Source organism: Vitis vinifera, chromosome 14 (genome assembly GCF_030704535.1).
Source record: "Vitis vinifera cultivar Pinot Noir 40024 chromosome 14, ASM3070453v1".
NCBI lineage: Eukaryota > Viridiplantae > Streptophyta > Magnoliopsida > Vitales > Vitaceae > Vitis > Vitis vinifera.
The window spans coordinates 800,104-824,664 of record NC_081818.1 but is presented as its reverse complement, the minus strand read 5'-3'; the positions used below and the strand labels follow the sequence as shown (position 1 = coordinate 824,664).

At 34.3% G+C, this 24,561-nt stretch overlaps 4 protein-coding genes across 4 annotated transcripts; 2 read left to right on the top strand and 2 right to left on the bottom strand.

The window, feature by feature from the left end:
- Positions 1-1,471: 1,471 nt before the first annotated feature.
- On the bottom strand, positions 1,472-2,098 carry LOC100252882 (3'-5' exonuclease). Its single transcript, XM_002277505.4, has one exon. It carries the CDS (start codon positions 2,096-2,098, stop codon positions 1,472-1,474), a length of 627 nt encoding a protein of 208 aa, XP_002277541.3.
- A 5,728-nt stretch (positions 2,099-7,826) lies between these two features.
- On the top strand, positions 7,827-8,754 carry LOC100258017 (3'-5' exonuclease). Its single transcript, XM_002277487.3, has one exon. The coding sequence runs from the start codon at positions 7,876-7,878 to the stop codon at positions 8,506-8,508; it is 633 nt and encodes a 210-aa protein (XP_002277523.1). The 5' UTR covers positions 7,827-7,875; the 3' UTR covers positions 8,509-8,754.
- A 1,573-nt stretch (positions 8,755-10,327) lies between these two features.
- Positions 10,328-14,284, top strand: LOC100853243 (uncharacterized). Its single transcript, XM_003633564.4, has 4 exons — positions 10,328-10,626; positions 11,300-12,162; positions 13,758-13,899; positions 13,999-14,284. Exons 2-4 carry the CDS (start codon positions 11,616-11,618, stop codon positions 14,066-14,068), a joined length of 759 nt encoding a protein of 252 aa, XP_003633612.2. The 5' UTR covers positions 10,328-10,626; positions 11,300-11,615; the 3' UTR covers positions 14,069-14,284.
- Positions 14,285-14,614: 330 nt separating this feature from the next.
- On the bottom strand, positions 14,615-24,195 carry LOC100257949 (uncharacterized). Its single transcript, XM_010661407.3, has 4 exons — positions 24,015-24,195; positions 17,930-18,201; positions 17,256-17,404; positions 14,615-14,963 (listed from the first exon to the last, which is right to left on the bottom strand). The coding sequence occupies exons 2-4, from the start codon at positions 18,018-18,020 to the stop codon at positions 14,877-14,879; spliced, it is 327 nt and encodes a 108-aa protein (XP_010659709.1). The 5' UTR covers positions 18,021-18,201; positions 24,015-24,195; the 3' UTR covers positions 14,615-14,876.
- Positions 24,196-24,561: the final 366 nt, after the last annotated feature.

Below are 24,561 nucleotides of genomic sequence, written 5' to 3'. Positions count from 1 at the left end.
CAGATTCTTCTTTCGCATTCTTATTAAATCCTTGGAAACAAACAAGTTTGTAAGTCATTTTTTGGACAATAAAGATAGTGGGGTTTTTTTCTCAATCAGTTTCATGCTTTGGTCACCTACATGAAAGGCTGAAATAGGTAAATAGTCTTTTAGCCCAAGTACTCATAGGGCACCCTACCCCTTGGAAGGGCATAAAAATGAGGTTTACTTCCGAGTAAAAGAGGGTGGGTTTTGGTTTTTGATTTAATTGGATGGAGACAACCCAATCAAGATGTCCCAAGTCAAGCTTGAATTGAGTACTTAAATAGGACACTACCCCAACAACCCAATCAACAAGATCAAAGTCAAGCTTGAATCGAGTAATGTTAAGACCCCTGCCCCAACTAATAGGACACGCACCCTATCTCATGGAGTTAGGCCTAAAAATGGACACTTCTCATTGTTGGTTTTTAATTATCAAGGTTGAATTGATTGAGCTTAGGACACCATATCCCATAGAATTGGCATTAAAAAAATGGGCTACTTTGATATTTTTAGATGGCTTTTGAATGGTTAGCAGTTAGCACTACCCATCTTAATTGACCTTAACAACCCAATAAAGATGACCTTAAGCAAAGCTTGAATTAAGCATTTAATTGACACCCCACCAACCTAATCTTATCCCATCGGAATGCCATAACCTAATCCATTCAATCTAACCCAAAAAAATTTACTTTCTAAAAGGCCCATTATTTTGAAAGTCGGTGGTTTTTATGTTAAAAATGATTCATTGTGGCTTCATACTATGATCAATAATCTCAATTTACCTTACAAAAAGGGTCTAGCTAGTTTAATATTTAGGTTGTTCTTTGAGGTGGGTTTGGGCTGCTGCCATGTGAGAAAGGAGGAGACAGGTCCTACAAGAAAAGGGACAAGGGACAAAACACAGGAAGGGCACTTTTGAGTTGTCAAAATCCAACTGCCCCTAAAACACCAATACTCTTTTTACTCTCCCAATTTGGCAACTCCCCACTTGTCATGCCCTCATTCAAACTCGTGGCTTCATTTATTAGCACACATGTCATTGTTACGAGGCCTTGTCTTATGAGAAAGAGTTGACCACTAGACATCTTATTGGGCCCTCAGAGTCCCATTAGCAAGTGGGTCAAGGAAGGGAGCCCATGGATGTAGTGACCAAGGTATTGGTGGAATGGTCGGGTATGGTACATGGGCTCAGCCCAAGACAGCAAACAGAGATATCCCATATGGATAACCAAGAAAAAGGTAGAGAGAAAACACACAACTAGTAATTGCTTGAAGATGTATTTGTGTATGTGACAAGTGAATAAATGTTATAGAGATCCATGCCAAATTTTTTGTAAGATCAAACTCATAATATGTTCTTCATTTCAAATGCTTGGTCACAAATAATCAAATAAAGACTACTGCAAATCTAAAGAACAAAACCCTAGCTAGATAAGTATCCATCTGTTCAATATTTTTCTATGATCAACTTGTGGCCAATTCTATAAGAAGCATAAGCATCAATGCAGGCATATTCAACTTGGTTTTCATTAAGCACCCTTGCTTCCCAGTTACTCATGCACACATGCTTCGGCTTCTTCATCCTCAGATTTACCACTTCCCATGCCAGGTCCTTCAGACCCGGTCGCCGGAACCGCCCAGGCCACCGCTGCATGGCAAGAATCCTAACGTCTGCACTGCAGCTGCACTCTAGGCCATACTCATTCTTAAGCTTGTCAATGTCAGCACCAACCTCAACCCCCACAAAAGTGAAGTTCGAGTCTAAAAGGAAACCCTTGAGAGATTGTGGGATTTCATCCATGTAGAAGAGTTGAAGGATGAGGCACTTGTTGTTGATGCAGAGTTGCAGGGTGGCAGACTTGTTGCTCATTGATGGGATCCGGTTAGGCCTCCACTCGATGTCTAGGCCAACCACCATGGGCTTTCCTGCATATATGGAGAGGATTTCTTGCACCCATTCGTCAACTATGGCTGCTTTGTCTGTTAGGGTTGTTTCTATGGTTTTTCCGGCGAAGTTGACCGAGTATTTGGAGGTGTTGGGGTTGAAGGTTATAGTGTTGTTAGGGTTCATCATGATCATGAGTTCTGTATAATTTCTTGCTACCATGAGAAGTTTGAGAACACAAAATATAATTGTTTGAAGATGGTTTATATTGGTAAATTAGAAAGAATTTGTAGAGACTGTGACACTTAAGGGACCAGTAATCATAAATAATGATATTCAATTCCCTTCAATCTTGTTGCATATGGCTTAGTTCAGTGCATTGGAACCAGTACTTGAGTTGATCATATGATTCAGTGCAGTGGCATTTAGTATTTGGAAGTGGAGGGGTTGAAAATTAATTATAATGTTGTTAGTGTCAAATTTTCCATCATTTTATTCAACTTCAAGGAATACCTAAAGTTAATCTGGTAATTGGATCGAAGCACCACCAAAATTGGGTTATATGTAGATATTGTTTAAGTATTAGAATATAAAGACTAAAAATACTTTTTAAAATCATCATCTAACGTATTTTAAGTTTCATATCATGTGCTCCCAAGATGATCACTAATACATTTAATTTTTATACAATCTTTGCCCTAATTATGTGTCGTTTAGATGGTGTTTAATTCAATTTTACGGTATTTCTTTTGCAAATGATTTAGTTACCATGTATGTATATTTTTTTCCAAGCTAGGGAAATTTTTGCATACAATTGATATTCAAAACTCAAAAGTAGTAGCTATCAAATTTAATATAGTTTTTGTCCATCACCAAGAAATTGCCTATGTATGCTTTATCCTATAATCAAACTTTATTTCCATTAAAGTGCAAATGGTTGGTCCATGCATCTTTCACTTTAGGCATCCTTCATCTTATGCTTTTTCTTTCTTTTTGTTAGTAGAGCTTGGATTACTTCTTATAAGGACCATCTGGAAACTGCATCCTCTTAAAAATAGTTTTTTAGAATTGGTTCAAGAATAGAGTATTTTCTAATACCATATTTTATTTATTTTAAATCACTTTTATTTTTAAAAAATAATTGTAAAAACTATATATATATATTAAAATAAAGCATTGTAGACAAAATTTATTTTTTAAAAAAAATATAAAAAAACATAAAAAAAAAAAATAGATTAAGAACATTCCAATTTTTCGAATAAACTTTTATTCTAAAAAATATTGAAGAATTGTTTTCTAAAGATATTTTTTTGACAACTATTTTCCATAACTAAGAATTGCATTTTGATAAAGTACTCAGAAGGTCATCAGCCTTAAAACTTACAAAACTTTGAGGCATAGAAACTAATGACATGCTTGGAACCCTTTTAAATTCTTTCATGTTAACCTACATTGTGGGTAAAACAAAAGCAAGCAAATTTCCCTTAGGGTGAACCTACTTTCCCATCATTAGTCAATTTCCTAGTCAAAAACTTGGAAAAGTATTAAGCTTTTGTGGTCACTGGTCAGTGGCAGAAGTTCTTATCCTGGACAGTTCCCAATGACTTCATTCCTATCAAAATGATACTTCCAACACTATATGACAATGGGAATTATTAATGTGTTTGAATTAAAATATTTTAAAAAAAAAATTCATTATTACAAAAATCAAACTCAAGGATGTTGATTCTTCAGTTGTAGTTATTTTTATATAAATTATTGGTCCATACCTTGGAAACTAAGTTGGGTTTCAAATCAAAGTTGCCAAACAGGGACATCCCATATAAATAACCCTTTAAAACTTTTCTCCTCAAAATTATTATTTTTAAATAATTTTTATATATAATGTTTTATTTTTAATCTATTTTTATAATTATATAATTAATTATTTAGTATACTATTGATTGAAAATCTTTTTCTTTACCAAAAAAAAAAAAATAAGATAACTACCTAATGTGAATCCCACTATTTATGTATAATGTTAAATCTCAACCTCGTTTTTTTATCTCACAATTCATATGCAAATCATATTAACAATAAGTAATAGCGATGAAAATGCCCTTTTGTTAGTATCATCTTTTACCATAGATGATTTAGTACTCTATTTGATTCAGATTTTTTAGAATTATTATTTTAAGTATTTTTAGATAATTATTGAATGAATTTATTATTTAGACATTGATTGGCCATTTACAATTAATTTATATTAAAATTTTAAACAACCTATATTGTTGTTTTATTAATTAGGGTCATTTATATATTGAGCATTGGATTCGAAATATGAAATGATTGTGATACCTTCGACCTCTAAGTTCGAGATGTTACGAATAAAGCATAAAAAAACGTAACAAACTAATAAAATTTTACTCTTAAAAAGTCATTTGAGTTAGCCTATGCTTTATACCTCATACTAGCTTCAACTTAAAGCTTCTCATCAACTATGTAAAATTTTCGTGCTCTTTTAGCTTTAACTAGATTTCATATGTGCTTTTAGAGGACCACTACTTACACACTAGATTTCATATTTCTCTAATCAAAGCATCAAGGAGATCAAAGATTTTGTGACCTACCCAACTTTATTTTCATTAAAGCACAAATGGTCGGCCATGCATTTCACTTTAGCCATAGTACGTTCACTTGTTTGCTTTTCTTTTCTTTTTCCTTTTTTTTTTTTTTTGTTTTGAATATTAGAGGTAGGATGATAAACTCTTTTAAGAACTATTTGCTATTAAAAACAATTTTGTACTTTTTTTTAGAATAAAAAATTGTTTTTCCAAACTTCAAAAGCATGTTTATTTTGAACCGAAAACAATCTTTACAAAATTTATTATGAAAATAAAGTGAAATTTAAGATGTTTTAAAATACTTCATAAAATGTTCCATGAAAAAATTAAAAATATAGGAAATAGATTTAAAACTTTTATATCGTAGATGCATGCATATAATGCTTTTACGAATAATATTCGTAATAGGTTAAGGAAATTGTTTTTCATATTTAAGAATAGTTGTAAAAAATCGATATATATTTTATATTAATTATTTTTAAAAATACTCTCAAATGACCCTTGATTTCCATTAATGGAAATCCATCCATGGTAAAAAAGTTCACAAGTCTTGAGTGAAAAAACACACATAGAGTGGGGGGAAAATTGTTTCCAAAAAACTATGGTGAAAAACAAATTTTTGGAAACTATTTCCAATAATCTCTAGTGGCCTTTAATTTCCACTAGTGAAAGTTCCATAGGTGTCAAGGCTGATCATGACCTTGTGAATACTTCTTTGATGACGTTTTCAGCATGTATCATAGCTATGAAAAAAGCAAGTAAAATTCCTTAGGCACCAAGGAACTTTAATTTGCTTGGAAAAGTATTACATATTCCTTGTGTCTAATCAATGACAATGATGACCGATCAATTTCCATGAAACTTTCGGGATCTTTCTAATGTATGTCCAAAGACTCCAAATCAGTCTCAAGTGAATTAATATTTTTTATTTTATGATGTAATTATGATGATGTTTTCCAGCGTTACAACTTAGTTGGAATGGTTGAATTAATGGTTATTTTGAATCTAACCCCGATTAGGAAACAATCAACTCAAGTTTAATCTAATCCGACCTCTAATTCGAGATACTCAGTCCAAGTTCAATTTAACCTTATTTTTTTAAATTCAAGTTAATCAAGTTGAATTCAAACTGATCAGGTTAAACTCGAGCTGGTCAGGCTAAACTCAAGTTGATCAGGTTAAACTTGAATTGGTTAGGTTAATTAGGTTGCATGATTCAAAATCCATTCATAGCATTTTTATTTTTTTTTGTCTATAAAAAGAAAATTTTATATATTTATACCAAAATTTAAAAAAATCAAGAAAACAATCAAAAGTAAAAATAAACTTACATATCTACTTGAAAAAAATGAAAAAATATATAATATAATTTTAATTTGATATTTTTTTCTTTAAAATCTAAAAAGAAAATTAATATATTATATATGATATAAATATTATAAAAATATTAAATCGGATTTGAGTTAAGCTCGAGTTATTCGAACCTTAGTTCGACTTGAACCCAAATTAAGTTCGAGTTAAGAAAACTTAACTCAAGTTTAACTTGAATATTGAAAATATTTGCCCAAATCCATCCAAACACTATGTTAGATTTGGGTTAGGTGGGATTAACCCACCTAATTTGCACCCCTAATGTTCCCCCATTTTAAAAAGTAATCTGGCAAACACTAGGATGAGGGTAGAATAGAGCTTCTACGTGAAATGATATTTTCTTAACTTCTATATTAATTAGGGTCTTTGAATACAACTAGCCAAATGGACATAAAAGCTCTGTGAAATTTAAAAAAGAGGTTTTGACTTCTTCAAGGCCAAAAAATCACATTAAATGAAATGATTCTCTAGAATTTTAAAAATGATTTTTGAAACTTTGTAATAACTTAACTTTATAAAGAAATCACTTCTAAGCATTACAAAGCATTTTCGATCTTACCACAATCACTCCCAAATCTATTCTTAAAACCTGTTTATGAGTGATTTTCATATGGATTAAAAGTGTTACCTATTGTTGGATGAACTTTCTTACAAAAATTAAATGTTTCACAAAGTTTCAAAAATACTTTTCAAAACCTAAAGGACTCACTTCAAGTGATCCTGAGACAAAAACATTTTATTATTATATAATAGATAATAAAAAACACTATCGAGACACTTTCTTTTACTTTATATCCAAACAATGATTCTCTTTTACATGTATTTCTAATGTAAATATTCCCAAATAAAAGAATTTTAAATAAAAATTGCTTTAGAGTACATTTGCTTGAAGTGTATTCAAAAATGTTTTTAGGAGAATTATTTATCAATGTTTCTTTAGGAAACATCATACATGATTTTTTAGATTTTTAGAAATGTTTTCTAAATTTTATCAATCATCTAATTTCAAAAAAAAAAAAATACACTTTTTAAGCTAAAAGTGCTTCCCAAAATGACCAACAAATGGACTTTTAATCATCATATCAATCCTAACTAAATAGGCTCTTAATTTAAAGTGCATTTCACCTAATTATAAAAAATATTTTTAATTTTTTTAATACTTAAAAAATAAAAATTTGTTACAAAAGTAGTGTTTGGTTTTTTACTTAATTCTAAATAGAACCTTAATGCTTAATAGTGTTAAATATTAAATTGTTTGTTTTTGTAATATTTTATTTCTATTAAGTAAAAGTAAAAAAAAAAAAAAAAACAATACGTTATTTTTTCTATTTAAAAAAAGGTTCATATTTTGGTTATGTTTGGTTTTTTACTTAATTCTAAATAGAACCTTAATGTTTAATAGTATTAAATATTAGGTTTGTTTTTGTAATATTTTATTTCTATTAAGTAAAGAAAAATCAATATGTTATTTTTTCTATTTAGAAAAAGTTACATATTTTGGTTTTTTCTATTTAGTAAAAAGTTTATAATAAGTCATGAAAAAGTAAAAAAACAAACAACCTAAATTCCGAAAACAAATTGCTTTCAGCAAAAAGTCAAAAAAACAAACACCACATTTGCCTTTTTCTATTTTGGTAAAAAGTTTATAATAAGTTATGAAAAAGTAAAAAAACAAACAACCTAAATTTTGAAAATAAATTGCTTTCAACGAAAAGTCAAGAAAACAAACACTACCAAAATCTAAAACCAGTTCTTAAATTCCCTACCAAACCTGATCTCACCATCAAATATAAGGTTTCAAAATTTTTGGCCACTGTGGAGAAAAGATTAACCTACTACGTGCTAGATATGCATTAAAGAAAAGTAAAAGCAAGATTCCAAAGAGTCATATGGCTATTGGCTAAGCTAAAAATCAAAATTAAGCTCTATAAATACCAACTAGTAGCAAAGAATTAACCAGACAACACCTTCATCTTATACAACAAAGAAGCCATGTTCGGATTCATCACCAACCCCTCCTCCATCACCTTCAACCCCACTACCTCCAAATACTCCGTCATCTTAGCCGGAAAAACCATAGAAACAACCCTAACCGACAAGGCAGCCATTGCAGACGAATGGGTACGTGAAATTCTCTCCATACATGCCGGAAAGCCCATGGTGGTCGGCCTAGACATCGAGTGGCGGCCTCACCCGATCCGATCAATGAGCAACAAGTCCGCCACGCTCCAACTCTGCATCGACGACAAGTGCCTGATTCTTCAGCTGTTCTACATGGACGAAATCCCGGAGTCCCTCAAGAGCTTCCTCGCAGACTCCAACTTCACTTTTGTGGGGATTGAGGTAGGTGACGATATTGCGAAGCTGAAGAATGAATATGGGCTAGACTGCAGCCGCAGCGCCGACATTAGGGATCTTGCCATGCAGCGGTGGCCGGGGAGGTTCCGGCGGCCGGGACTGAAGGACCTGGCATGGGAAGTAACGAACCTGCCCATGAAAAAGCCCAAGCATGTGAGCATGAGTAACTGGGAGGCCAGGGTTCTCAGTGAAAATCAGATTGAGTACGCTTGCATTGATGCTTATGCTTCTTACAAGATTGGCCACAAGCTGATCATAGAAAAATAAGATGTTTTTCTCTTAGGAATTGTGTTTGTCTTCCTGCCCTGCAATAGCTAGGGTTTTGTGTTTGTACTGGGTGGTTACTAGGGTTTTGTGTTGGTAGAAGGTGGCTGTATTTTCCTTTTCTTTTTTTGGGTTTGCTTGTTGTGGGTTTGTTTTTAATTTTGTGTAATGGGTGTATTAAGAAGTTTTTAATTTTGTGTTATGAAGGTAATGGGTATATTAAGAAGTCTTTCTTTGCTACCTTCTTAATTATTCCTACTAGACCAAGTGCTTATTAAACATTAAAAACATTGTTTGGAGATGGGTACTTTGGAGAAGTCGGGTTGTGTTTGGAAAATGTTTTCTAAAATAGTTCTAAAAATTAATTTTTAAAATTATATTTTAAAATCCATTTTTCCACGTGTTTTAAAATAAAAACATATTTAAGAAATTAAAATATTTTTTACTTATTTTTATATTTTTAAATATAAATATATTAATAAAAGTGATTAAAATATGTTTTCCAAAAATATCATATTGTTTAATTTTTAATTATTAAATATGTATTTCTATTATTTCATTTTAGAAAATAAAAATTATTTTCAAAAACAATTATTAAATAGGATGTTATGTTTCTATCTACTAAAATTTATTTTGTTTTGATTAAAAAGAAAAGAAAAAAAAAAGTTAGGGAAAGAATCAAGTCAACATCAATCCTCCCCGTCAACCTATTCTTATCTTCTTTCTTTCTCTTTATCAAAAAAGTTGGGAAAGACTCAAGTCAACGTCAGTCCTCCCGTCAACTTTAGGGCTTTATCTTCTATTAGCGTACCAAAACCAATATATTCTTAGGGTCGGCTTTGTTAATCGGGTTTCGAACCCATCCATTAATTTGGGCCTATGCCCAAGTGGTGGTCCATGGGCCTTTTTCCCTGACAAGCAAACAACAAAAAAGAGTCATAAATGTGACAAAAATATACATACATGCATAATACGTATGCTATATATGACAAAAATGTACGGTCAATGCTGCTTGCAAACAGTAATATGGGCCTAAGCCCAAACCTAAAGACAGATAATAAGACAGATTTGGGCCTAACATAATGGGGGCCCATAAAAATGAAGCCCCACCACTGAGTATGAGAGGATCGTCTTCCCAGGTTTTTTTTTTTTTTTGTTCATTTTTAAAATTTTTTGATGTATTTATGAAGTTATAGATTCTAATCATTCTAAAAACAAATGTTTATTTTAAAAACAAATCCGACACCCATGATGTTCGAACCCATCACCTTAGCTTTGATACCACTTGTAGAACGTACAAACTCTCTTAAAAACAATTTCTACGAAGAAAGACGTATGTCATGCCTTAATAGTGCACTCACTCACATGTCTATTACAATTGAAAATAAAAAGAGTTGATAGACATAACCAAATTCGATATATGTCGTCAACAATTATAATTGTCTCTTTTTTTTTTTTTTTTTTGGCTATAAAACTAGCTCTCAGCGAAAAAGTCAATTTGGAGAATTTATTAATTATCTTGTTATTATTATGATTTTGACTGGTTGGAAATAAAATTTTAAAATTTTTGTTTTTATTTTTATTTTTTTAATGGAGAAAAATTATTTAAAAAAAAAAAAAAGGAAGAAAAAGACAAAAAAAAATTCAATAAAATCCTTAATTTATATTTATTTTTGAAAAAAAAAACATCAAATCATCATGTGTCATATGTTTGGAAAATACGAGTGCTTTGATTATTGAAAATGACCTTTTTTAAAATTTAAAAAAAAAAAAAAAAAAAGATAAAAAGATAAAAAAAAAACTCAAAACGTGTTTGGTCATTGTCCTCTTTGCTGCAAACACGTCCGATCTGAAAGGCTTTATCCGGGTCTTATTTTTTTAAAAAAATACTATCTTCTTCCAAAAAAACGCGTTTTTGCCGAACTTTTCGAAACGGGCTCTGAATATTCTTGAATTGTTCCATATTCTTTTGCTTTGTTTTCTCAGCTCCCAAACAGGGGTTCGAAACAATCGCTTTGTGAAAGGAGCTTCCTTTGAGCTTTCAGAGTCCTCCATCCCTCTTTTCTCTAGTCCTTTTGGGAATCGGAAAATGGGTTTCTTCGCTGTCACTCTGTAATCAATGTACGTACTGTGGATTTCATCTCGGCTTTGTGTTCATTTCTTGATATTATTCTTTTTTATTTTTGGGTTTTTTTTGGAATATCCTATGCTTCATGATTTCGTTCCAGGATTTTGTTTGGTTCCTGAGAGAGATGAGAAAAAGTTGAGAAAAGGAGAGAAAATTTGGAGTTCTGTGTTTTATGGTGTTTTGATTTGAAATGCAGAATTTACCCTAGCGGCCTAGCCAAGCTAAATGGTTGTGCTAAGCTAAGTTGAGTAGTGCTTTTTGCTTAGAATCTCAACTTCCTTTTTCTTTTCTTTTCTTTTGTTTTCCCACAGTTTTCTCAGTAACCAAACAGTGTACTAGGCTAGTTGCTTGTTTGATAGTGGTTTTTTTTTTCTTTGATGAGTTGTTGGTTATGACTCAAATTTCCAGCAAATTGTGAATGAAATAGTTGTAAACTGCTTGTGATAAAAGAAAATCATGTTGGAGGTGATCATGGTGTTGAATATCCATTGAAAAACCCATATCTATATCTCAAACACTCATAGATGTCAGTATATATTTTTTTTGAAAATCTTAACCAAATCTCTATGTTTTGCTTTTTTTTTTTACCATTTTCCTAGATCAGTATCACAATTCAATTATCTCTATATTGTCAGAAACCTGATAAGATGCCTGGATTTTTTGCAGGATGATTTCATTTTCAGGTTTTTGAGGCGTGAAGAACAAACCAGAAGAAAAAGAGGTTACTTTTTTAAAGTTGCATGGTTTCACTGTTTGAGACATGCTTGGATAATGCAATTATAGAAATCCTCTTTGCTTTAATCATGACTTCAAAGTAGAAAAGGCGGTTTCCTGTTTGAGGGTGTGATGGTATCATCCAAAATTTCCCAAACCATGAGCTTCGTTTGATTAGCATAACTTCTTAACAGGAAACTTTTAGGGTTTTAGAAATACCAAGTAAAAGTTTTGCTTTTTTGGCATTGGAAGGGAGATTTTATATGTAATGGGTCATCCAGACTCAAAGGAAAGTGATTTAGTTGTTGATTTGGAAAGTGGGGGGAATACAAGTGAAGAAGAGGGGGGTAGAAACCCGTGGTCCTCTGGTGGCATACCTGCAAAGAAAACATTAGGAAGGGCTTGGAGCGGGATTGTGGGATTTGATGGATGTATTAGGAGTGCAGATAGTGTAAGCATATGCAAGAGTGAGTTAAATTATGGTGGGGCTTGTGGGAATAGTGTGGACTCATTGGTGGGTGGGTTGGGAGAAGAGCAAATGGAGTTTGTGGGGAAGAAAATGAACAAGGAGAAGCGGAAAAAGATAGGCTCTAAAAAGCCTTCTAAGCCACCCCGGGCTCCTAGAGGTCCATCATTGGATGCAGCTGATATGAAGATGGTTAGAGAAATAACTGAACTAGCCATGATGAAGCGTGCAAGGGTTGAAAGGATGAAAGCATTGAAGATGAAAACGGAAAAGGCATCTTCATTATCATGCAGTAATTTCATTGCAATGATCATCACCATCCTCTTTTGCTTCATTTTGATCTTTCAAGGTAATTTGTTCTTTCAGAACTTTTTCTAATCATATCCACCTTGGTATTATGATTCATATGTACAATCTGGTTGGTCACTATGATGATTTAATTGTGATGTAGGCCATGACCTTATGGTTGTAAATTTTACGTCAAAAGTTCCTGTGCTTCATTTTCTTGCACGCATTTGTCTGCATTGTCTTATTTTTTTGTTATGATTCCTAATTGAGGCCATCTTAATTGAAACAACGCTTCCCAACATTGTCCATAATCTTAATCCAGAATTGAGGCTCATTATTCCACCCATTTCATCATTGATTTTCCAGTTCACTACTGAAGGACTTAGGATTCTTCTTGGGTTTTTTAGACTAGGTTTTCTAAATTCAGCAATAGATTGGATAATGCAGATCTTTTACTCTCAGGCATTTTTTTCCTTTTCTCCTCAAACCCATTGGATCTCTTCACATACTGTTGTGTTGCATGTCACCATTCCCTTTCAACAAGTGCCCAAAGCCAAGAAGGCGAGAGGGTACACTAAAAATAACAACCACGTCTTGCTTAAAACTTAACCACTCCACAAAGTTCATCAAAGTTGGGTTTGAAGCTTTGTTGATTTTTGACCAAAATGTTGACGAGGCAACTAAATTTCACTTTCCTCGGTGCTTGGCTATTCAATATCTCATATTTGGTTGCTTATTGATAACTCAGATGGGAGTTTGCTAGTCTATTTGCTTGCTTATCTATCAAAAAAAGTGAAATAAAACAAATAGAAGCTATCAGCATATTTGTTCTAAAGATACACAGAAGAAGCTGTCAGAATAGTCTATTAAAAAGTGCAATATGAAGTATTTATGCGAAATCAAAAGGGGCTTCCAAAAATATACCCTTTATGATATAACCCTATTGCTTTTTCTTTGTGAGTATGTAGGTTTTGCTACTAATATTTAATAAACCTGTAAAATTTATGAATGTGTGTGCATTTAGTCTCGATGGTCCACCTTCCCGCATTCTTGTGTGTGATTCACTAAATCATCAAAAAAATCTTCTCAAGTATGAAACTGTATAGGAAGTCTATAAGTTGCTGCCCAGTATTCTTTTTGTGTATTTTCATGCCTGCTTTTACTTTCATGTCAGCACTACAGCTGCTGTTACTCTATTTTCAGAATGGATAACACTTTGCCTTATAATAGGATGAGCAAGGGCTTGTTTGGCAACTGTTTTTAAAAACGGTTTTCTGTTTTTTGAACAGAAAATAACTTCCTTACTTCAAAAACCCTTCTTTTTTTTTTTTTTTACTAAAACTAGCTTTTGAGAATTTGGTTTGAAAACAGGATGATTCTTGTAAGAGTTTTAGGTTTTCTCACTGGTTTTTTTAGGTTGTTCTGAGAACAAATTTCACTAGTTCGTTCATATTGTCTTGCTTTAAACACAGAATAAGGCTGTTTTCTATAATTGAGTTCTCGAACAAAATTTTGTTCCTGAAAACATAGGACTCTCTTCCAAAACTTTACCAAAAGTCCTTAAGCCTCTCTTCCCTCTTTCAGTGAGTACCTTTTGTCGTAATAAATGCATATATTCTATCATCTACTCTCTCTGATAAGATATGTTCACTACAGGAATCTGCTCTAGGAGCAGCAGTTCAAATATGAGCTTCCATGGATCTCCAGAGACTGCAGGAGATGGTGGTATGATTAGCATCGAGCATTCCATGAACCCACCTGCAACTGAAACCAATGGACCTGGTTCTGGCTTTCCAAGGTATATCACTCTCCTTAGCTTCAAAGTTTATTTTTCTTTAATGTTTATCCACCATCAATGGTAAAAATATCTTGTGAAAAATCAATCTGTTTTTTGCAGTTACGCAGAATCTGCTTCTCTTCAACAAGCAGCACTGCAGGATGGAAGAAAGGAATTTCGAGGAAAATGAAAATTTTCAGCTGGGGTTTTCTAGGAAGAGTTCTCAGAAGTCTGCAGATGTATAGAGCTTTGATGTTTTTGCCATGTTCTAGGCTGTACAGAACTGTTGGAGGAATTCGAATTTTTGTAATTTTGTAGAGACATGCCCCTGTTCTTACATTGAAGCTAACACACTGCAGAAATTTGTTGTTTTTACACATTTTGACAAAGTTCAGAACCTTGCCCATGCTGATTTCTTGCTTGGCTTTCCCCGATAGTAGTACACAAATGGAGAGTTCTGTGGTCCTAAGATCAAATCTTCTTGTCCAAGATCACAAAATGTTGGTGATCTCCTCAATCTAATGAATGGGGAGTGTACTTTGAAATTGTCTACTCTGCACCCACCTCTATCTTTCAATATGAATCACTAGGTCCATTGATACAACAGAAACATTTGGCAAAATGTTGCCCATAACCCAATAGATAAGCACATTTCATTCTCCATTTTAGGGATTGGTTACGTAAACATCTGCAAAAGTAATCTGCTACTGCTAAAGAGACAAGATAGGCTACAGGATGGCAGGAATGCAGAACTGAAATTGAACCAGTGAACCAACCTTTATGTTCAAGGTAAATTTGAGACAAATAGGTAGCAAATCCTTGGATCTAAATTATAAGACCCCAGAATGAGGATACATGAAGAGTACAAACATAAGAACCCAAAACAGTAATCTCCAGAACGGTTTCATGTAAAAATGTTCAGCAATCAATTTTGCAGCAGCCAAAGTGATACTAAAAGGTCTTGAGTGCTGACCCTCAAAAGACTAGTTCTATGATACTTAAGAAGATTGAGATTTGATGGGCTCTGCCCGAGGCCTCCATAGTCCCAGCCTGTACTTGTGGGTGTGTCTCAAGATCAGCTTCCTCTGCATTACCACAAAACGCATCATTAGAATTGATTTAATAAAGAGCAAGAAACTTCACATTTTCTAATTAATTCATTGGCATCAACAAATTAAGCCACAAACCACAAAAGATTTAGTGTAAAGGCCTTATCAGTGGCAGGGGAGGTCGTTTCTTTGGAAAATTTGGCAGGGCAACAGTAATTTAAGGCAATAGTACCATAGTAACCATACATGGGCTTTTTTCAGTTCCAGACATGTCCAGTGTAAAATCCACCCCATTTTTTTAACAAATATTTTTCTTTAGAATGGAAATTATTTTATGAAACTGAGTGTTAGCTGTGACAAGAGAAATGTAAATTCCACTAGTTTACAAAAGTAACCATAAGAGACCTGATTTTCCGTCAGGACATAGCTTCCATTCAGGCATATCCCATAGTTATGTGGAGAAGCACACAATTATTTTACTGATTAAGTATGATCTTTTTTTGGAGAATGAGGAATCTAATATTGCAGCTAATAAATTTGCTTAAGTTTATTGCTTGTGTGTGACCATGGGAGTTTCTAGACAATGCCATTGTTCATGATGGGCATGATGGGCAACATGAATCATGCAACACCAAACTAGTCTCTTACATATCTGAGAGATTTAGGCTTGTTTGATGTTCTCAAAAACAGCTCTTGATTGTTATCAAAAACAGAATTTTGTTTGAGAATTCAAATATAAAAAATAGTTTTCTCAACTTATTCTCCATGAAAGTACCATGTACTTGTGTACGATGCCAAAATTTTCAAATTATTCTCCACATTTTTAATTGTTTTTTACAATACTTTACAAAAAAACACCTTAAAACGTCTCAAAATTGCTCTAAAACACAACTTGTTTTCAGAACAAATTCTCAAAAACCTGTTTTTCAGTAAAAAAATTATCAAACATGTTTTGTAAGTTAGAAATTGTTTAAAAGAACAAAAAACTGTTTTCAATAACAGTTCTCAAACAGATCCTTAACTTTCAAGTATCCTGTTCTATCCCCACTTGGACATTTTTAGCCTTATTATCACTATCTACCCTGTCTCATTGTGTAGAACTTCCAAACATTCAGGCAAATAGGGTGTTGATGTCCAAAATAAAGAGACCATGCCCTACTCTAAACCAAGGGGGAAAAAAGGGTTGTCCTTGTGACCCATGTGTTAGGTTCCCAATTAAGCTATCTCAGTCATGAAGAATAGCATAGTAAATTGTAGATGGAATGAGGCAAAGAAATTGTTTTGTCATTTTCTGAAGATCTGTAAGTTTATCACTAAGGATAGATGTGATTCTGGTTGAAGATGTTGTAATCAAGAAGAATATTTGATTCAGGTCGAAGAGGCTGCAACATGAAGGCCAAGCCAAAAGCCATAAAGTTTCAGGAATGGAAAAATAGGATTTTTTTATTTTATTTTATTTATTTATTTATTTATTTATTTATTTTAACTCAACTTGTACAAAGACTTTCAGCACTTGAAAAAAACCTTTTGTTTATAAATAAATAAGATTATATAGAAACAAACACCTAAAGGGAGCACATCCCATGTTGAAGGGATGCGTACAAGAATCTCTCAAAAATAAAAGGGGAAAAAACCAAAGACCCTTACACCTGAATAAAAAACTTCAATAATGCATCTAATGTTCGGCCGCCTCAAGGGAAATCTACCAGTTTTCCTTGCCTAACAAATTTAAATAATGCATATCATTTTTTCATTGGACTCTCAAAAACAAAGAAAATAAAGCAACTAGTAGAAATGCAACTTCAACAAACTACAGATTCAAAAGGAACCACCAGTCATAACGTGATCATTTGGTTGCAATCCAACAGCAATTTGAATAATATTGGTCCAGGTCTGCAATTTTCCCCTCTAAGAAGCAAGGATACTCATGCCTTTCTAGCATTATATACATAACTTCGAAAAAGGCCATGTATGAGTAACCCATATAATCATTTGCTAACAAAGAAAAATTACTCTGCCAAAACCAATATGAATATCGCCTTTAGGCCATATACTAGCTCCATTTTATAACTCAAGACCTTCATATTGCCTAAAAACAACACATGCTGGAAGAACAACTAGAAGTAGTATCATACTGAAAGAGTCGTGATAAGTGTATAAGTAAAGAACATTGATCAATTGGGCCCATAAAAGATGCTACTGCTTTGAATCATGATCAGATTACAATTAAAGAACATCATTAATTTTTTACAAATCACATGAGGCCCAGTTAAACTTGATATGGAAAAATCAGCAGCATACAGATATGCAGAATAGAGAAATACTCACATGTTTGCAAGGAATGCCGAGTTTCTTAAGCCTGAGAGTGCGGGTGACAAGCAGCTTCTGAAAGTCTCCTATCTCAGTTTCAAGCTTAGCCACATGGGTCTCAACCCCTTTACCTATTCCATTAAGAAACTCTGGTATTCCAACCTTCACTGCCACAAATCAAACAGACCCCTTTTTCAAACTCAGCAAAACCCTAAACCCCACTTTTGATTGTTGAGAAAATGTAAGAAAATAACAGGAATTTAAAATTTTAAACCCTAGAATCTGAGGCATGAACCTAATACAATTATCTCATCTCAGTTTCAAGCTTGGCCACTTGGGTCTCTACAAATTCCAGTATTCTAACCTTCAACGCCAGAAATCAGACCAACCCATTTTTCAAACTCATCAAAAGCCCAAACCCCCACTTTTGATGGTTGAAGAAATGCAGGAAAACAAGAGGAATTTAAATTTTTTAAACCCTAGATTGATAATCACTTGGGGCATGAACCCACTAAAATAATTAGGCTTAACTTGACATACTCAATTTCTATACACTTCTCCTCGTTTTTCTTACCAACCAAACGTAATTTTCCATCTTGCGCATTTCGGCCTAACCGTTAAATTAATAATAAGAAGAAGAAGAATAAAAAAAATTGTTTTCTCAGCAACCAAACAGATGATGTTATCAGTACCTATATAAGGAGTGGATTTGGAGAAGAATCTAGGCAACCCAGCTTGCCATGAAACTCCCATTCTGTTGCTGATGATTTGCCTCCAAGCCATTTTCGATCTGCTGTTATGATTTCAAGATTCTACACCACCCACACCACACAGCCGTACCGGTCTCTCGCTTCTTCCCCTCAGCCGGTTGAACGGCGCCGTTTTAAGCCTCTGCAAACTCTCCAAATAGGCCGTGATGCAGTCTATTGAAACGACGTCGTTTTCAGCTTTTGGAAACCTAACCCTGCAATTCGGGAATAAACTTCTTTATTTTTAAAAAATAAAATATCTAAACCTAAAACCAATGTTTTCAAAATCGAACCGCTCAGTGAACCGAAAAAGTTATCGGTTCACAATTCCAACTGGTCATAAATATATAATTTATAAATTATTAAAATTTAAAATAATTATTAAAATAAAATAATAATTTATATATTATTTAAAAATTAAATTTTTATTTGAAAAATCAAAAAATTAGTTTCAAATTAGAAATTTTAATTTTAATTTAAAATTTAAAATTTCAAAATTCATTTTTAAATAAAAAAACTTATTTTAAAATCACAAATTTATTTAAATTTATAATATTTGGATTATTTAAAATTAAAATTATAAGTTTTAACATCGTGAAGTAGAAAATAATAAATATAAAAGAAAATAAATAATGAGATAAGGTAAAAAAAAAAAAAAAAAAATTGGAAGAAGGGAGGAGTGGGGTAGGCAAAAAGGGGAAGAGTTTTTTTTAACTTGGGATTCCAGGTTGCGAGGCTTTCCAACCAAGGATGAAAATATCGGTAATTACAAATATATCGGTATTTCGATTTTACGGATATATCGGAGATATATCGTTGGATATTTTGACATAAAATATCAGTAGACCTAAAATTGACAAAAACTTAGAAAAATATAAAATAAAACTTTTAGAAATGAAATTAAAGTATAATAGACATTTTAAAGTTATTTTATTAAATAAATTTATATATATATATTTATAATATTGTACGTGTCAATAAAAAATATAAATTTGATAAGTATATATTGATTATTAAATTATATTAAATATTATTTGATCATTATATTATGATATTTTATTATAATATATTTCAATGGATATTTTAACACAAAATATCCGTAAATATAAAATTGATCAAAACTTATAAAAATATAAAATCAAACTTTTAGAAATGAAATTAAAAACATAATAGACATTTTAAAGTTATTTTTTTCTAATAAATTGATATATATATATTATATTATACATGTTAATAAAAAAAATATAAATTTGATAAGTGTATATTGATTATTGAATTATATAAAATATTATTTGATGATAATATTGTGATTATAATATGTTTAATTTTAAAATCTATTTAATATTAAAATTATGATATATTATAAAATAAATGATGATAAATGTATAAATTTTTAATATATTAATAATATTAAAAACACTATGAATAAAATTATGATATATTTTTACTAATCAATTAAATGAAAATTTTCCATTTAATTATAAAATAGTTATAATTAATTTGTTATTTAAAGTGTTTTTTTAATATTTTATTTATATCATAAATTTTAATATATATTTCTTTAGTGCATATTATTAATCAAATGGCACGTTTGCCCTAGTGGAATTGGGGATGCACTATGAACCTTTTATTGGGGTGTGGACCCCGCATTTCGGCTCAATGCGTTTCCCACTCGATGGCGAGCTCGAATTTTGTTTGAAAAATTGATTTTTATTGATTATTTGAAAATGACTTGGAGTCGCCACTTATTTTTGTTTTATTTTTAAAGGGTAAACAAAATAAGAAAGAAAACCGCGACTCCTTATTTTGGAAAAGGTGATCTACGAAAAACCGGATCGGGTTCGGGGGTCAGGTTGCTTATCGGGAAGGTACGGTAAAGACCGTAGCACCCCTCTAAGTCCCTAAAGTCGGGTCTCTACTAATAGAATGAAGCTATCATGGCAATCAATGAGAAAATCGATGAATACTCAAATCGATCATGCACAATATGAGAAGTAAAGCATGTATAAAGAATGGGCAAAATATGAATAGATGCGCACCTGGGCGGCAATCACGAACGCGCTATCATGAAAAATGGTTAGTGAACAATGAACAGATATAATTAAGCGCATATCAAGGAATAGAGTAAACCAATCATGCATGACAAATAAATCAATCAATCATGGAATCTCATATGTAGGGTCCCCACCAAGACCCAATTCATTTTTGCATGAATTAATTCCATAAATTCCCTTGCTTGGAATTACGGAATTTTATTCTAGCTTATTTTAAAACATTTTGAAAATCTGAGAAAATTCAAAGGTGGCTTGCCAGAAAGAAAATGGCAACCAAATTTTATTGAAAATGGGATTTTGAGTCCTGAAAACTCTAAGGATGAAAGCTTTGAAGACCTGAAGTTATTTAAAAACCGGAATTTAGGAAATTATTTACAAAATGAAGTTTGGGAGAATTATTTTCAAAAACAAAGAGGATTGGAGAATGGGAATATGACACGTGCCCCTGGGTTACATGCCTAAGGTGGCCATGCATGGAGAATTCCCTTCTGGACCCATCCTAGAGGAACACGTTTACTAGAATGCACTGAGAGATGCCAACATTTGACCCTTCGATCCTGTCGCTGCATTTTCTAGTGGGAGGAGCCACCGCCTTACTCCTCTGCACAAACTCAAGAAAACGATTATAACTTTCCAACAAAACCGTAGCATAGCAGGGAGAAGTAGTAGCTGAAAACTCCCAGCCCACATTCTCTCCAACAGGTGAGTGTACCAAACTAGCAACTAATGCATTCTCCTTCTGCGTGCTGCTCACACTCTGTGCCGATGAACCTTCAGGAGCATTTAGGCCATAGAACTTCAATGACACATCACAGTGGATGCTCCAATGTTTAAACTTGGTGGACACATCAAGTTGCTCAAATCCACCACAAACAATCTCTGTCTGGTTCATACTGTTGATCCTGGCAACAGCTGGACCAATTAACACGTTTACCAAAACTGGATCATATTCTGCATGTCCTTGGGAAGCCCTCTAGTCGGTTCTCCTTCCAATTGTGAACAGTAGCTCCTAAATGTCTCAACCGTAACTTGAAGTCTGAAATCCAGACTAAACAAGAACTTCATCTCCAATCTGTTCGGCTCTGTTGTGCTTACTCCTCCCCACTTTGGCATAGTAAGCATTGTTAAAGAAGACATCATCTATAAACTTTGCTGCCACCATTACACATTGTGATCAGAAGCTGGTGAACATTGAGGGAAGTTAAATGAACATCAGTGTGTTGAAGGAATCTGTCCACATAAATGTGTACAACAACAAAACAGGATGGGCTACAGCCTGAGTACTTGAAAATGCGGTCAATATATCGTCGAACACTCAGAGTGGGTGCTCTTGATCCATGAAATACTGTAATGGCATCTTTAATTTGTGCCGTCCCTAGTAATGTCTCATTTTTTCTGAACAGACCTCCAAAGAAGAGAAGAAAGAAGCAATAAAACCCGAGGGGTTCCTATAACCCCTTTGCCTAATTCTTTTAGTCCCAAGGTGAGGTAAAGATATGAGCCTGCAATATCACTATCAATAGCCAAAGTTCCTATATCCAAAGTGAGAGCTCCTTTCTTCGTATCCACAAAACCAAAGTCAAAGCTTGCTCCCCATGAATTCTATCTTCTCTTTGTGTGTGACTAGAAGTAGTATCACCAGAAAATGAGTGCCCAAGTCTCCTATCTGCAGGTACAGTCATCCTCATAGCAAAATCGCACCCGCCAACAACCATTTCCATTGGGTCTCCAAATCTTACAGTGCGTGTGAATGAATCTGAAGCATTGGCGCAGACTTTCATGTCACTGCTGAAACGTGTCCGATTTGTTAGAAATCCATTCCCCTTTCTTTTGAGCCGTCAATCACTGAAGCAAATGTCAACTTCTCTCTCAAAAACAAACTAATAGCTTCATCAATTCAGGAGGCCCCTTTAGTGACTAGAGTTGATGGACTTAGCTTAGACTCTATCTCTCTGCTGATCTTGTTCTAGTGCACTCCCCATCTCTTTCTCTAGTAACGAATATTAAACCCACACTTGCAGGAGAGCCTTGATGATCTGCTAAACCCCACAGCTTTGACTTGCATCTGGACTGCTAACTCCCTGAGTTGACCAAACTGGAAGAGAGGAGGCTGTGATGGGTGTACGTGGGTAAGTTATGGACTTTGATCAGCAGTAGTAACAAATTCAAGTGTCTCCTGTCGGCATCTATCGAATCGCGGCTTCTCGAGCGACTCCTCTTAGACCTCGACAATGACCTTGACTTCGACCTTGACCTTGGTCGTTGCCCCCGAATGGGTGAACCCGAGTTGGCAGGTGAAACAGATCTTTCTTCCTTTGAATAAGGCATCTCTGGGTTAGAATCGAAAAGAGAAACCCCAGAACAGAGATTTGAGTGTATTTCATGCATGGAAAGGTGATGAGTTGAGGCGTTATTGATAGCATGGATGGTTGGTGGTAATGGGGAGTGAACTGAGTAGAAAGTGGATCTCGAGGGACAGCGTTGAAAAAGGGGTTAGGAAGTCATACACATGAACTCCACGCAGATGAAAGAATAGGAAGGAAATGATTTGAGGATGGATGAAAGAGGTATGGGCAACTGGCAGTGAGTATGTGGGATGGGCTTGAAGGTCACTTATACAGGATGGATATGTGGTGTTGTGTAGGGTGAGAAGTATGGTAAGAAAATATGGGTAAGTGGGGTACTGGATTGGTTAGAAAAAGATGAAGACGGGAGTGGTGAGATGAAGGTGTAAGTGGGGATGCAAAGATGGGTATAACACTAGTTTAATGAGCGGGTAAAGGTAGTGGGTCTAGGGGGCCTATATACGGGCAGAAATAGTGTAGACAGATATGGGTGGGGTGTTAAAGTTGAATAGGAACATGAGCAGGGAGCTTAATGGGTATTTGAAGGAGTAAGAGTGGCATGCATACGTGAATAGTGAACCCATCAATGTTGCGTTGCCCATAACAATGCATATTCTGTAAATTTCATCTGCTTCGCTCGACCCTGGAAAGAGAAGACGGAGAGTAAACCATTCATCCATGATAGCATTCACCATGAGTAGTAGTCATCAGGAAACTTCCCTGGCAGACCATTCAGTCCTCCAGATTGGACTTGTCGTTCACATAACCACCACCCAAAGAGGTCATCGTCAACATGGTGCAGAGGACCCGTCAAAGCAAGAACACCAACCTGACAGAATATCTGCCCTGCTTGGGATTCAGCACCAGCAACATATACTCGAGGCTAAACATTGCTCGAGGCTTTTTGAGAACGTTGAAAACTTCAAGGAACTAATTCAAAGAAATATCCCTGAGCAGTTTTGTAATCCTTTTCTCCTGCATGAAGCATCCCACCTTACAAATCTATAGAACCCTGTTGAGCAAGAGGTACATAAATAGCATTGGCTGCTGTTCTTCCCACTGTAAGGGCAGCCTTGGCTTCTGGGAGGTTTCTCAGAGGAAAGTGGAGTTTGCTTTCCAACGAAGCTAGGTCCATAAGCAAAAACTTGTCATCCAGTCTACAAAACAGGTTCAGAGACTATGCCCATACGAAAATCAAGGGTAATACCGGCCATGACCCTTCTCCTTGGGGGTATGAATAGCTTCCGAGAACAGAGAGTGAAAAGCAAGGAAGCCAGCACAAAAACAGAGCATCCAGATGAACTTCTACTCACAGAATAGACAATGAGGCACAGTGAAGGAAAACAGAGTATATGAAATAGGTAACACGATTAAATCTGTCTTTCCTCCATGAAAAACCATGAGAGTTAAGAGCTGGTGGGGAGTTTTTGAGTCATTTTAACACAAATAAACAGTATAATCACAATGCAACTCATATAGAGAAATGAAAGAAAAACAAACAGAGATTAAACGACTGGAAGCTGAGAAACCGATTTTCATATTCGACCGCCAAAATACGCATCCAAATATCCAGGAGAAAAATGGAACGACTGAAATAATGGAGAACTCAAAGTGTAAAAATCGCTAAACCTGAGTGATCCTTTCGATCAAAAGTCGTTTGATTCTCAGCTAGCCGCAACCTCTCTCCTCTGTTCCTGCCTCTTCTGTGAAAGCTCCCTACTCCTCTCTCTCAAGCTACTCACAATGCTCTCTTTGTTCTCTCCAGAAACTTCCTCTGTTTCTTTTCCTCCTTCCCTCTCAAAACTCCTCCTCCACCTAGCCTTTTTTCTCTGGTTTTCTCCCTTCCCTCACTAAAGTAAAAACCTGCAGCTGCCAGACGACACCCCCTGCCCTCCAGGTACCGTCCCCACTACCATGCAGCTGGCAGCCAAAAACACTCTCCTAACGGCCAGACAACCTTTACAGGTGTCCACCCTTGATTGTTCCTCCAAAAAGCATTGTCTGATTCCATAGTAGCCAACTAAGAGATGCCATGTGGTCTCTTAGGGTTGCGACACTTGGCAACACAAGCTGCATAAAAGTGAGAAACCGAGCCCCAAAATGGGGGTCTACATGGGGGTTCGAATCTTGCCACACCGAAATATCACCTAATTTCGGCAGGGCTTTCCAATAGGGT